Source organism: Candoia aspera, chromosome 1, assembly GCF_035149785.1.
Source record: "Candoia aspera isolate rCanAsp1 chromosome 1, rCanAsp1.hap2, whole genome shotgun sequence".
NCBI classification, from domain to species: domain Eukaryota; kingdom Metazoa; phylum Chordata; class Lepidosauria; order Squamata; family Boidae; genus Candoia; species Candoia aspera.
In genome coordinates, this window is record NC_086153.1 from 96331825 (window position 1) to 96344942 (window position 13118).

The window sequence follows — 13118 nt, forward strand, 5'->3', positions numbered from 1 at the left end:
AAGTGAATTCTGCCATGGGCAGCAGGGCTGGCCAATTGTCTTGCCGATAAGTGGTGTAACACCTGAGATACTGCTGTAACCACTGGTTAAGTTTTTCGGCTTGCCCATTACTGGCAGGATGATGCGCTGATGACAGGTGGATCTGGACCCCTAATGACTGGAAAAGGGCCCTCCAGAACCTGGAAGTGAACTGTGGGCCTCTGTCACTCACCAAGTGATTCACCATGCCTCTATACCTAAAAACGTGGTCTATGAACAACTGTGCTGTGGCTGGTGCAGATGGGAGGCCCTTGCAAGGAATAAAATGTGCCATCTTTGTGAAAAGGTCCACCACCACCAGTATGGAAGTCAGGCCCTGGACCGGGGGTAAATCAGTGATGAAATCCATGGAGATCGTATCCCAAGGCCTACTGGGGGTGGGTAGGGGTTGCAAGAGTCCTGTGGGCTTCCCTGGGAGAGGCTTGGCTCGTCTGCAGGTGTGACAAGAAGCAACGTACCCCTTAATGTCTGCAACCATCTTAGGCCACCAGTAGTCTCTCAGAGCTCTATGGAGAGTTTTGAAAATGCCTCCGTGGCCTGCCGTTTGGTGGTCATGACACAGTCTCAGTAGTTCTTCCCTCAATGAAGGGGGAATATACAATCGCCCACTATGCCAGAGAATTCCTGCCTCCACTTTGAATGGGAAAGCAGTGTCTTGCGGGGCCCTCTGGAGGTCATCCATCCTGGCCCTGGCATATGGGTCCTGTTGCTGCTGAGCTCTGGCTCTTGAGAATAGGTCCTCTGCTTGTCTGCCTGCTGCTAAAATCTCTGTTTGGCTCCCCCTCATCGACTGATCAAAGTTGTGAGGTTGTAATATAGCAGCCTGTACTTCCTGGTGAGTGGGGGGTTTTGCCTGAAAGGATCGAGACAGGGCGTCTGCCAAGCAGTTTTGCGCCCCGGGCACATAAGAAATAACAAAATTGAAACGGGAGAAAAACTGGCTCCATCTGATCTGGCGTGGGGTGAGGGATCTGGTGTTCTGTAGAAGCTGTAAATTCTTGTGATCGGTGCAAACTTTCACAGGAAAGGTTGCCCCTTCTAGCCAGTGCCTCCACTCTTGGAATGCTGCTTTAATTGCCAGCAACTCTCTGTTAAAAACATCATAGTTTCTCTCTGCTGGTGAGAGTAGGCGTGAAAAAAAGGCACAAGGAAGCAATGTATTCTCTGCTTTGTTTGTATATTGCAATAACACTGCCCCAATGGCAACATCTGAAGCATCTGAATACATTATGAATGGCTTCGTGGGGTCAGGGTGCCTTAAGAGCGGTTGGGAAGCAAAAAGCTGCTCCAATTCCTGGAACGCTGCTTGCTCCCTCTCCCCCCATATGAATTTTGAGCCTTTCTTCAAGAGCCATGTGAATGGTCTGATACGGTCACTGTAATTTTTTATGAAACGGCGATAAAAATTAGAAAATCCTAACCATCTTTGTACATCTTTAACATTTCGGGGAGGTGGCCAAGAGAGAATTGCCTGGACCTTAGCAGGATCCATGGATATCCCTTCTGTGGATACTATATAGCCCAGGAAATGTACTTCAGTTAAATTAAAGGCACACTTCTCTAGCTTGGCGAACAGCCTGTTCTCCCTCAGTCTTTGCAAAACATTATGTACATGGGTTACGTGAGTTGTGGCATCCTCAGAGAAAATTAATATGTCATCTAGATAAACGACCATATACTTATCTAGTAAATCAGCAAAAACATGATTCATAAATCTGGAAAATATGGCTCCTGCATTAGACAAGCCAAAGGGCATAACAAGGTACTCAAATTTTCCAAACCTGGTGTCGAAGGCAGTCAGGTATTCGTGCCCCTCTTTCACCCGGATCAGATTGTACGCACTCTTGAGATCCAACCTGGTAAAAATGCGTGCCTTCTGTAAGCGATCTAGCAGATCCGAGATTAAGGGCAGAGGATAGGATTCTCTTTTTGTTTGTTTATTTAAAAAACTGAAGTCGTGGACCACTCTCATGGGTGTCTCCTGGGTTGCAGGTGCCAACGGGTCAGGCTTCTTTGGTACGAAGAAGGTAGGAGCAGACGCTGGGGACGTAGATGGTCGGATGAAACCCTTTTGGAGATTGGAGTCCAAGTAATCCTTTAAGGTGGCTAACTCCTTGGGGGACATGGGATATTGTTTCCTTGCTGGAATCTTGGCTCCTGGTATCAACTCAATGGTGCAGTCACAGTCCCTATGGGGGGGTAGTGCTGTGGCCTCTTGTTCGCTGAAAATGTCTGCAAAATCTGCATACTTGGCTGGCAAGTGGACTCCCCCTGCTACTGTGACTGCATTGGTTGCTGGAGAGCGTGGAGCGGCTTGAATCTTGTGGTGCTGGCATTCCTTAGCTGGGATTGCTCCTGTAGTCCAGTTCATCAACGGGTTGTGGATCCTCAGCCAAGGCGTGCCTAGGATTCCCAGCACATTTAGCGATGCAGTAACATAAAGCTGGATCCACTCAGTGTGGTCTCCCACTGTCAGTTGCACTGGTTCTGTCAGCCTTCTAATCGGCCCTGCTTTGAGTGGCTGGCCGTCAATGGTCTCCACTTCTATGGGGCATGGTAATTCTCTGGTCGGGATGTTGCAGTCTTGTACGGTCTGCGCATCAATAAAATTAGTTGAAGCTCCAGAATCCACGAGGCCCTCTAGCTTGACCTGGTGCTTTGGGTTGTCATGGATTATTACTGGTAAGTAGTAAAAGGCTTGCCTGGAATCTTCAGAATGAGCCCTCCTTAATTGATTTATGGTCTCCCTGCTGAGCTCTGTGGAGGGAGACCGACGGAGTTTCCCTGGTTGGGAGTAGAGGCGGAGCTGGTCCCTGTTTCAGCTGCTTGCCTTGGGGCTCTTACTGGAGCTGCTTGGCCTCTCGCTGGGCAAGCTCTCACCATGTGCCCCTGGGCTCCGCAGTAGAAACACAGGGCTCTCTCTCTCCTTCTCTGCCTCTCAGTCTCGGAAATCAGTCTCCTGCTTGCCCCAATCTGCACTGGCTCCTCTTGTGCTGAGTGAGAGGATGCTACAGAGAGAGCTGGAAATCCTGAAAATGCTCTGAGGGTCTTGCTTCTCCCCGGCTGCATCTGCCTAAGCTCCTCTATCCTGGCATCTATGACCACCGATAACTGATATAGGGCTTCTAACGTAGCTGGTGTTCCCTGGCGCACTAATTCATTCTTAATTTCCTCATCCAGCCCCTGTTTGAATTGGTCTTTTAATGCACTCTCATTCCAGTCCAGATCTCCTGCTAACAACTTGAAATCAGCAATGTAGAGTCCCACCCTCTTGTTACCTTGCTTGAGCCTCCGAATTTCCCGGCTGGCCGTGGCTTCTCTGATGGGGTTGTCAAAGTGTGCTTGGAACCCTGCCAAAAAGTTCTGGTAGTCATTGAGAATCGGGTCGTTATTCTCCACCATGGGAATAGCCCATTTGGCAGCTGGTCCCTTTAGCAGGCCTAGGATGAAAGTGACTCTGGTTCTGTCTGTGGGAAACTCTGCGGGTCTGCTATCGAAGAACATAGTACACTGTGTGAGAAAGATTCTCAGCTGTCCTGCTTCTCCTCCAAATTTCTCTGGTAGACTGCCCTGGGATCTCAACATTACTGGTGGAGCTGCTGCTGCTGCTGGTGCCGGTTGTGGGTTAATCGGAGCTGGTTGTTGTAACTGCTGTAGCATGGCAGCTTGTAATGTGTTGATCTGGAGATCTACTTGTTGCTGGTGTTGTTGTAGGGTTGCTGCTAATTGTTGGATGGCGAGCCGCATTTCTTGGTTTTCTGAAGACATTTCTAAACGTATCTCCTTAATTGCTTGTTCCTCCCTCTTTCGATGGGAGTAGGAGTTTGTTAGGATTGATGTCCTAACAACCAGGAAACACACTGAGACAATGAACTGGTCTCTAATATTTATTCTAGTACTTAACAGGAATCCTAACAAACTGAAGCATGGGAAAAATCCAGACATATAACCCCCAAGGGTTAAGGCGGTCCCGATCTGTGTCTCTTTGAATGGCTGAACAATTCATCAGTGCTACGCATGCGCTTGACAGTCTGGATGGGAGCCCCCTGCTCGCCATCCTTACTCATGACATTCACAATGGGAAAATGTCATCGAGTTAAACCAACACGCCTTGGTATAAATCCTTGTGCAAAACTTCATTAATGTATTGCATAAACACGCCTGGGGCTCCAGCCAACCCGAACGGGAGGACTTTATATTGATAGGATCCCAATGGGCAGTTGAATGCAGTTTTCCATTCATCTCCCTTTTTTATTTGGATCCTGAAGTAAGCCTCTCTGAGATCTAATTTGGTAAAAATCTTTCCTTTTGAGAGATAAGATAGCATGTCTTTCATTAACAGCAGAGGATATTGATTGGTTATTGAAACAGCGTTTAACCCTCTGTAATCGGTGCAAAGTCTTAAAGAGCCTGGCTCTTGGCTCTAAACAATACAGGCGCAGCCAATGGGGAGTTTGCGGGCTCAGTAAAACCCCTGGCCAGCTTTTTGTCAATGAACTCCCTTAAGACTTTCTGTTCTGTTTCAGACATGGCATACATTTTTGGTTTTGGTTGTTTTGCTTTCAGGTCAATTTCAGTGGCACAGTCAGTCTTTCTGTGGGGGCGGGGGGGCATAATTGATCTGATTCCTTCTCATCAAAAACATCATAAAACTCCCGATACTGGCTGGGGATTAAAGGTTCCGATTCTGTGGTTAGCGTCTGACACCGTTTTACTAGGAGCCCCACAAATTGACTGGCAAGGTGTTTTACCTCCATTTTGAGAACTGGCATAAAGCCCATTGTTAAATTTCAATCCCCCAGTCTCCCACTGGATTTGGGGGTTTTGGCTTTTCAACCAGGGTAGACCCAGAATGATGGGGTAATTCTCTATAGGTGCCACTATGGATTGCAAAGTCTCTTTGTGCCCACCTATGCACATGGCTACAGTCTCTGTGTGGAATTCTACTGGTCCCCCATGAGCCACGGTTCCATCCATCTGTGTATACACTATGGGCTGTTTAAGTTTTTTCACTTTCAGATTTAAAGTAGTAGTGAGAGCTGGGTGAATTAGACACTTCGTGTACCCTGAATCTAGCATGGCAGTGAGCTTAGCTTTGTTTGTTTGTTTATTTAAATTTGTAATACCACCCATCTCCCCCAATGGGGGACTCTGGGCAATTTACAATAAAAATAATAATAAAAATATAAAAACCTAAATTACAGTCTAAAAGCATAAATAAGATAATAAATATAAAACCCAAGATGAGATAAAATCAAAATTAATAAGGGGTGCTATGGTGCCAAAATGACCTTGGGGTGAGGAGCACCTAGCCCAAACAAGATGATTTACACTCCAACCCTGCTCCCCCTCCCTGCTGGTCGACTCACAGGTTGATATGGGTTGCTGCAAGGTGGATGTGAGTCCGATAAGATGTTCTGGGAACATTTGATAAGGGAGCATGACACTCTCATGGATTTCCCCACGAGTCCCTTTCCAGCCAAAATCCCCTGGTTAAAAATAAATCCATGTGCTTCTGAAAACAATATGAGATTGGTTTGAATGAAGGAGCTGAAAGGAGGAGTAAAAGAGACAAGAGTGGCCTATGGAGATTCAGGTACATTATAGCCTTACCTGAATGTCACACAGTTCAGGTCTTTGCCTCTTAATCAGGCACAGGCAAGTTCACTTGTGACTTTTTGACATAGGCATGCAATGGAGCGTATGACCTTTGCGAAATTACACAGAGCTGAGGGGAATAAATATGAGTTGGCCCCACTCATGCAAAGCATCTACTGCATAAAAGGATGGGATGAATGACAAGAGGAAAGCCTACTTGTCTTGGTATTTGTTTGTGTCAACTCTTCAGTTCAAGAAAAGTTCTTTGCATAGCAGCAACATCACAAGAGCTGGTTGCATCACTATATGCAACTGTATGGCCTATATTCTCTGGCTTCTGTTCTTCCCAACCTGCCAATTCACTTGCCTCTCTTCCCTTTAACCTCAGTTCAGTACTTAGAACCTTTCCTCAGCCTGACCCAACTTACAGTACATATTGCTTGGGCCCTTTGAATGGACTACTTATATTTCATCTGATATGCTGGCTGAACTATCTCAGCTCAGTAACGCAGGGATTCCAGATTGAAATGGCCCTACCACCATTGACATCCATGGGGAGGGTAAAAGAAATCAAGATGGTAGCCACCATTTTGACTTTTTTGGCTCACACCTCCACTGACACCTTTGGCAATCTTACATCAAATGAGACTCAACATGCAGGAAGACTGAAAATGCTCTGGTGAATCCACAATCATTTTCTGGATCAAAGTCCCCTCTTTTTGATTTGGCATGCAGGGTGTTGAGCTGCTGCTGATATAAACCTCCTGGCCCTAAGCATGCCTGATAGATTTCCATGGCTTTTTAGAAGATATCTGCTGAGCTGCTTATTTATACATAAATAAGTGGTCAAATCTTATTTCCTTCATGACAGGGATAAAAATATGGGGGAGTAGTAATTCACTGTCATATTGCTCAAGGGCCTGGACTCTTAGCTGTGATTTATTACAACCTGTTCCACTCTGGAATGTCTAGCTGCTGTTGCAGAATTATGTTGTAGGAAATACTTTTTAGTCTTATGGAACTATCAGCTGCATAGTGTGTGTCTTTGTGTGGCATTTGATTACTGAACTGCATTCTGATTAAACAATGTCAAATTCAAAGGATCAATAGTAGTACAGTAGGTATCTGCCAATTGGTGCTTTCTGGGAATAGTGATCTCCCGATCTGGAATCAAACATTGATTTTGAAAGGACCCTTATATTAAAAAACTGTCTTGCCATGCAGGAGGAAGAGACATTTATTTAAAAAAAATGAGTCAACATTCATAACGATATACAATCTGAGTTGTATATACAATCTATGGACCTACACCAATAATCCTGAAACTGATAATAGTGCATTCTTCATACAGTACCAGATGTGTGCAAAACATTGCACATTTGAAACACCAGTCATGAGTACAAAATGCCACATTTCTAATGTAGAATAGTTGTCTCGAATGCCACATGGGCTGTTTCAATCATTTCGAAAATGTTGTGGTTGAAATAACCCCATTTCAAGTACAAAACAATGTTTTAAACTTGAAACACTTCCAAAATGATTGAAAGACCCCACTTTCAGTTTCAGATGGTTTGAATTTGAAATGTGGTGGATTTTGGCGGTGCCGCTGGTACTCAGGAAGGAGGTGGAGGGGATAAGCAGAGCCACAGTCCAGGAGGCAATGGTGGGAAAAGAGGTTCAGGACAGCCCCGCCCTAGAGTCTCCCAGGTTATCTCCCCTTAGGATAGGTAGAGTAGCTTCAGTCTGGCAGGATTCTGTCTATATGGTGTGAGCAAATAAAGAACTGGAGTTTGAATGGACTGACTCTTCATTGTTCTTGGGCTGGGCCTGATTTACCTACTCCTATGACTATTATGTCTTCTACTTATTTAGATTCATCAAGCAGCATCTCTGTGAAGTTCAGAGCAGAACAGAAATCAAAGGCTGGATCTAATGACAAAGAGGAGGAGAAGAATAAAAATATTACAGAAAAAATTACCAAAAAAACTCCAGCAGAGTACTCTTAATAGTACTCATTAGAGAAGAGGGTCAAAAATGGTGAGTGTCTGAAGATTCATTATAAATGAAATCTAGAGATACTATAAAATTATTTTCTAAATATTGATTGTCCTGATGTTTTTCAGTCAAAAAAAAAAAATAAGGATTTCATTCACACTTCGTTAAAAATAAAAATCCAAAAAAAGGCTTGGCTGATATTCATTATTTCATTCTCTTTTATTTATTTAAAGAGCTAATCCTACATTAATTTTAAGTACATGAAATCATCAGGTTTTCGGTATCACATAATTGGTGCCATGCTGAGCTAGCCTGGCTGTTTTCGAAGGTAAACAATAAGAGATAGAATAGGATTGTGTGATACTGACTGCTCGTCTAGAGTAGAGTAAAGCAAAACTTGTTCTCTTCCTTTCTATGTTGTCGTTCTTTTCTCTTTTGGATGGTAGAATCATTTTTCCTAAATAACGTTCTGTGTGATCTCACTTCTTATGAATGAGGGCTGTGGAGAGAACCAGATTTGAAGGGAAAATGGTGATTTGGAGCATGTCTATGCTTGGTTTAAGGAGTTGCCCAAAAGTGCTACATGCAAGCCCACACATATTCCGAATCCAAAAGACCCTGAAGACATGGTTTTGCCAGCTGGCCTGGGGATCCCAGGTTGACATGGAGCCCATCAAGCGGTTTGTTGAATGTATTGTTGCTGCCAGGGGCGTGGGGGTGTAGTGGGCTTTGTATTCGGGGTTTTATTTTTGTAAGACACCCAGAGTCCTCATGAGTGAGTTAGGTGGCCATATAAATCTAATAAATAGATAAATAGATAAATAAATATCACCTTTTTCCTTTCTAAATTGGCTCAAGGCCTAGTTCTATTCCTTGCCCTTTTCCTGTCTTTCCCAGATCCTATTTCTATTCGTCTGTATTTCTGTGTTGGAAGATATGCATATGTTTCTGCTGGGTCTGTGTAAAGAAAGTGGAATGTGCCACCGGTACTCAACTGGCATTTGATATGGAAAAACCACTTCTTTACACTCCATATATATACTTCTAGCTGGCATTATTCAGTAGCTAGAAAGGGCACTCTGCATATAATGAAGGTTGAGCTGAAGTACTGAAAACGTGTGGGACTGCATGTGGGCATACATGAAATCCTAGCTTCACTTTTCCCATCAGCTAGGCTCAGGCAGTTAGTATGCTTGAACAGTTTTGGAGACAATAAGATTGAGAAGCCTTGCTGAACAGGAATTGGCAAACAGATGGATTAGGGTGCTTGGCAGTGTCATGATTACATCAAGGAGATCGTGGAAAAGTAGAGGCACAGAGCCACAGACTACAAACTTAGAGATGCTGGCTTTCCAGAACAATTATTCCACGAGTTTTCCTATTATGGTATAGAAAATTGGTTTGTTTCTTCTGCTCATATTATGGAGTTAAATGCTTTTCATGTCTTCTCCAGAGAATAAGAAAAATGCACAAGGCCCAGCTCTCTATGGCTTCTTCTGGTGATGTTAGGCAGTGGTCTAGTTTTATATCTAGTCACTGTATTAATATATGAGCAAAGTCCTTAAAACCAGAGTGATTTTCCTGCTGCTTGATCACATTCCCCCATTCATTTTTTTTTCCTTTCAGATTCCTGCCTTTGCCTTCTCCTCGGCCATTTGAAACACTCACTTCTTTCACTCATTCCTGAAATCCCACTACTTTCTCTTGCCTGATCCTTGACATGTCTCTGAGGTCTTCCTAGTTGTTTTTAGGTGGTTCTTCTGTTTGCCTTGTCACTGTCTATGAGAGGAAGAAATTGTTTTTCCTAGCAGCTCAGCATGAATATTCTTCTACTTTTCCTCCTGTGCTTCTCTATCACTGTAGCAACTCAACCAATTTCCTCTATATTTCTTTTTATCACTGTAAGATCCCTTAATGTGGCAATGTTACAAGATGACCAATTTTGATATCATTTTAAAAGAATGATGGTCTAGGCCTATGCATTCTTGATTTGCATGATTTTGTTATAAAGTCTGAGAAACCTTCTACACAGAGGAATCTGTACATTTCATCAAGAACATGAAGGGAACCACTATGCATATGATACTACAGAAAACACCTAAAGGTTTGATGCATTCCATATAAGAGAAGGTCAGTAATGCTGAATCTCCAGGAGGACTACATATTCTGCTATATACCATTTGATACCACTCTTTCCCTTATGGTAGATGAACAGAGGGCAACCTTTAATTATCATCAGTTATTGGAAGGTCTTCTAATTATGACATTAAAGGGCCTTCAAACCTTTATCCCTCTGCCCTTTAAATTCCTGGTCAACAGACAGCAAACTGCATTTTATTAGCCCTGTTGTTTGAAGGCTTTAGCAATACATGAAAGTCAAAGATTCTGGCTGTCTCTCGGAAGGCTGCTACCAGAAACTTGGATTATGAAACCATTCTATCAATTATCTTTAATAGCCGAGACAACAATTCTGTTTCTTGTGATCATCTGATAGACAAAGTGTGATGAATGCCCTGGACTGACACCTGATATCCCAAATAATCAAGCTGTGATTTGTGGAATTCACACTTAGAGAGCTTGGCATACAGTTTTGCTGCTCTAAGCTTAGCAAGCACTTGCCTGAGCAAAGCTTCATGTTCCTCTTCTGTTTCTGTGTATATTAATACATCATCTAAATAGACCAGGACTCCTTTAAATAGATGGTCATGGAGAACCTCGTTAATGAGTTGCATAAAAACTTCAGGAGACTCTGAAAGTTCGAGCAGAAGAACCTTATATTGGAAGGACCCCAAAGGACAATTGGAAGCAGTCTTCCATTCATCCCCCTCCTTGATGCGAACATGGAAATACCCTTCCCTTAAGTCCAGTTTGGAAAAAAAAAATTCTCCTTAGCTAAATGAGCTAGCATATCCTTCATTAACGTAGGGGGTACTTGGAAAATGTGCAGATAGCATTCAAGTCTCAGTAGTCTAAGAGTCCCATCTTTTTTCTCATGGAATAAAACTGGCGCTCCCACAGGGGAGTTGGTGGGCTCAATGAAGCTGCGCGCCAAATTCTTGTCAATAAACTCACGCAAAGCTGCCAGCTCCTTTTGGGTCATGGGATAGATTTTGGGCTTAGGTAGCTTTGCCTCTGGGTCTAGTTCAATGGCACAATCAGTCTTACAGTGGGGGGGAAGCTGGTCTGCCTCCGCTTCTCCAAATACATCTGCAAAATCTGCATACTGGGGAGGCAGTTCCTCAAGCTGTGCTGGCGCTGGCATTGCTTGATCAATCCCCACCTTGCATTCTTGAGTCGTAATAGACACTGCCTCTGTGGGGCTGTTGTAAAATCCATCTCTAAATGTCACAGTTCTGTACTCCCAGTTGATATAAGGGTTCTGGTATTTTAGCCAAGGCATGCCCAAGCAAAGCTGAGAATGGCGAAAATGCGGGTCTCTCAAACAATTAAAGCTTAGACAGTTCCAATCCCTCCCCCTGAGTCAGAAAGAGTCCACTCCCCGCAGCCTGCAGGTGTTCCTAGCAGTTCCTGCTGGTCTTCGGGAAAGTGTCCTTGAACAGGCGAGATAACCCAAATAGACTTCCCAAAGTCTCTACATCAGTGCCTGGTACAACGAACAAGAGCAGCCCCCTCCCGAACAGTAACACATGTCAGCACCAGCATGGCATGGGAACTGGTTACAATGTTCACAGGAACACTGGAACAGGAACCATGACATAAAGGATGTCTAATCTTCTGTCAGTCAGCAGGGCTACCTTGTGACCATCTTCTACATAATTGCTTTTTATCTATTATGAAAATCATATGATTTTCAAGAACACAAGCATTCCTAGTAGATGAATAAAATCTGAAACAGTTGTCCTTAACAGGCTTATGACATTTCCTGTTTTGATTAAAAATTATTTCCTAGTAAATGTGTGTCAAGCTGAAAATGTTCAGAATATTTGGGTATGTGCAGCTTTAAAAATATGTCAGGATCCTGGTGTTTTGCAAAACTGAGGTTTGGAGACATGATGACATTCAATCTGTATAATGTTGGCTTCAGGAGAAAGCACTGACTGGTTTATTTAGTTCTTGTTAAGTCAGTAAAACAAAACTTCTGTTTATATCTAATTTTAACTAAGGATATATGAGAAATTCATCACTATAAGCTGAAAATATCAATTTGGAACATGCCAAATAAATGTATATGAAAGGGGTGTTTTAGCATACAAGAAACAATATGTACAAAAATACTATTGGTAAAAAGTGAACAAAGCAAACATCCAGGCGTACATTTCTGCATTGTATCTAAATGATGAAGCCGGTCTTCTGTTTACTATTTCTTTTTGTTTTTAGAGTCATCTGGAAAAGAAACACCATGCTTTGTCGAAAAGGAATGTACTATTGCCTACACAATTTGCTAGGGAAGCAGCAGAGTTGTGGAAAGTAGTAGGAGAAGGTATTTCAGTGACGATGGAAAGGACCACCTGAAATTCAACAATACTAATTGATAATAAAATTAATGGGGAAATGTTAAAAAAAATGACTAAATCTGTTAAATAATTTCTCCCTGATTTAAAATTGCAGAAATGATTTTATCTTGAAAGAAAAAGAGGAAATTACTTCATTCATGCAGTAATAGATGCTGGACCTTAGTCCTTCTGACTGCAATTGTATAGTCATGTATTTTATCTAAACATACATTTAACTCCAAAGAGTTTACTTCTGCGAACAAGCATATAGAATTGTGGTACTAGACTCAACCAGCATAACCAACCACTGTGCTCAATTTTTCCCTCATAACACAGCAGTTAATCGGCATCATCTGTTATTCCTGATTATTTCACACATAAATAATCAATACTTCTGTGCTTTGCAGGTGGTGTGATAAGCAGAAGTCTGCAGATGTCATATTTTCCACTGATAGGTCTGGAGATCAAAAAATGCTTACTTAGCCAGTTGGGGGAAAAGAAAGAAAATAAATGAAATGCTAGAAACTCAAGTTTTCCTAAAGGTTGGGGAGAAAGATGCAGCTTCCTTACTTAGACCAACACATTTGCAATCCATATTGGCTATAGCACAAAAAAGACACATCAACCTGTTCCAGGACATACTGTAAAGGAAGCTTTCATGTTTTGCCAGTACTGGAGACCTGGTGATTAGGTCCAGTTGAAGATAATACTGAATAGCACCAAACTTCTGCTGGAAGGCAGTAAAAAGTGGAAGAAGGGGCTGATGCAATCTTCACTGTTTCCAGTTTCTCTAATATGATCACTGTTATCTCCCATGAAATATGTAGGGAGTTTAATAGATGGGACTTTATAAGAAATATGGGATAAATCCAGATTAGTATTACAATCCTCTACATCAGGGTTTCTCAACCAGGGTTCCGTGGCATCCTAGGGTTCCATGAGAGGTCACGATTAATTAAAAAAATTATTTCGAATTCAGGCAACTTCACATTAAAGAGTTAAGTTTCATTCTTTATTTTTAGTTTAAGAACA

The 13118-nt window shown here is 42.7% G+C and overlaps 1 protein-coding gene across 3 annotated transcripts in view; it reads left to right on the top strand.

Annotated features, from left to right (window-relative positions):
* THEMIS (thymocyte selection associated) overlaps positions 1-12692 on the top strand; it is a 73468-nt gene extending 60776 nt beyond the window's left edge. For 2 of the 3 annotated variants that reach the window (XM_063310209.1, XM_063310230.1), the window contains exons 6-7: positions 7510-7674; positions 11971-12692. In XM_063310209.1, the coding sequence (XP_063166279.1) occupies positions 7510-7643 (134 nt within the window). In that variant the 3' untranslated portion in view covers positions 7644-7674; positions 11971-12692. Of the gene's footprint in view, positions 1-7509; positions 7679-8078; positions 8313-11970 lie in introns of those variants that run through there. The other variant, XM_063310219.1, reaches the window with a different exon arrangement.
* Positions 12693-13118: the final 426 nt, after the last annotated feature.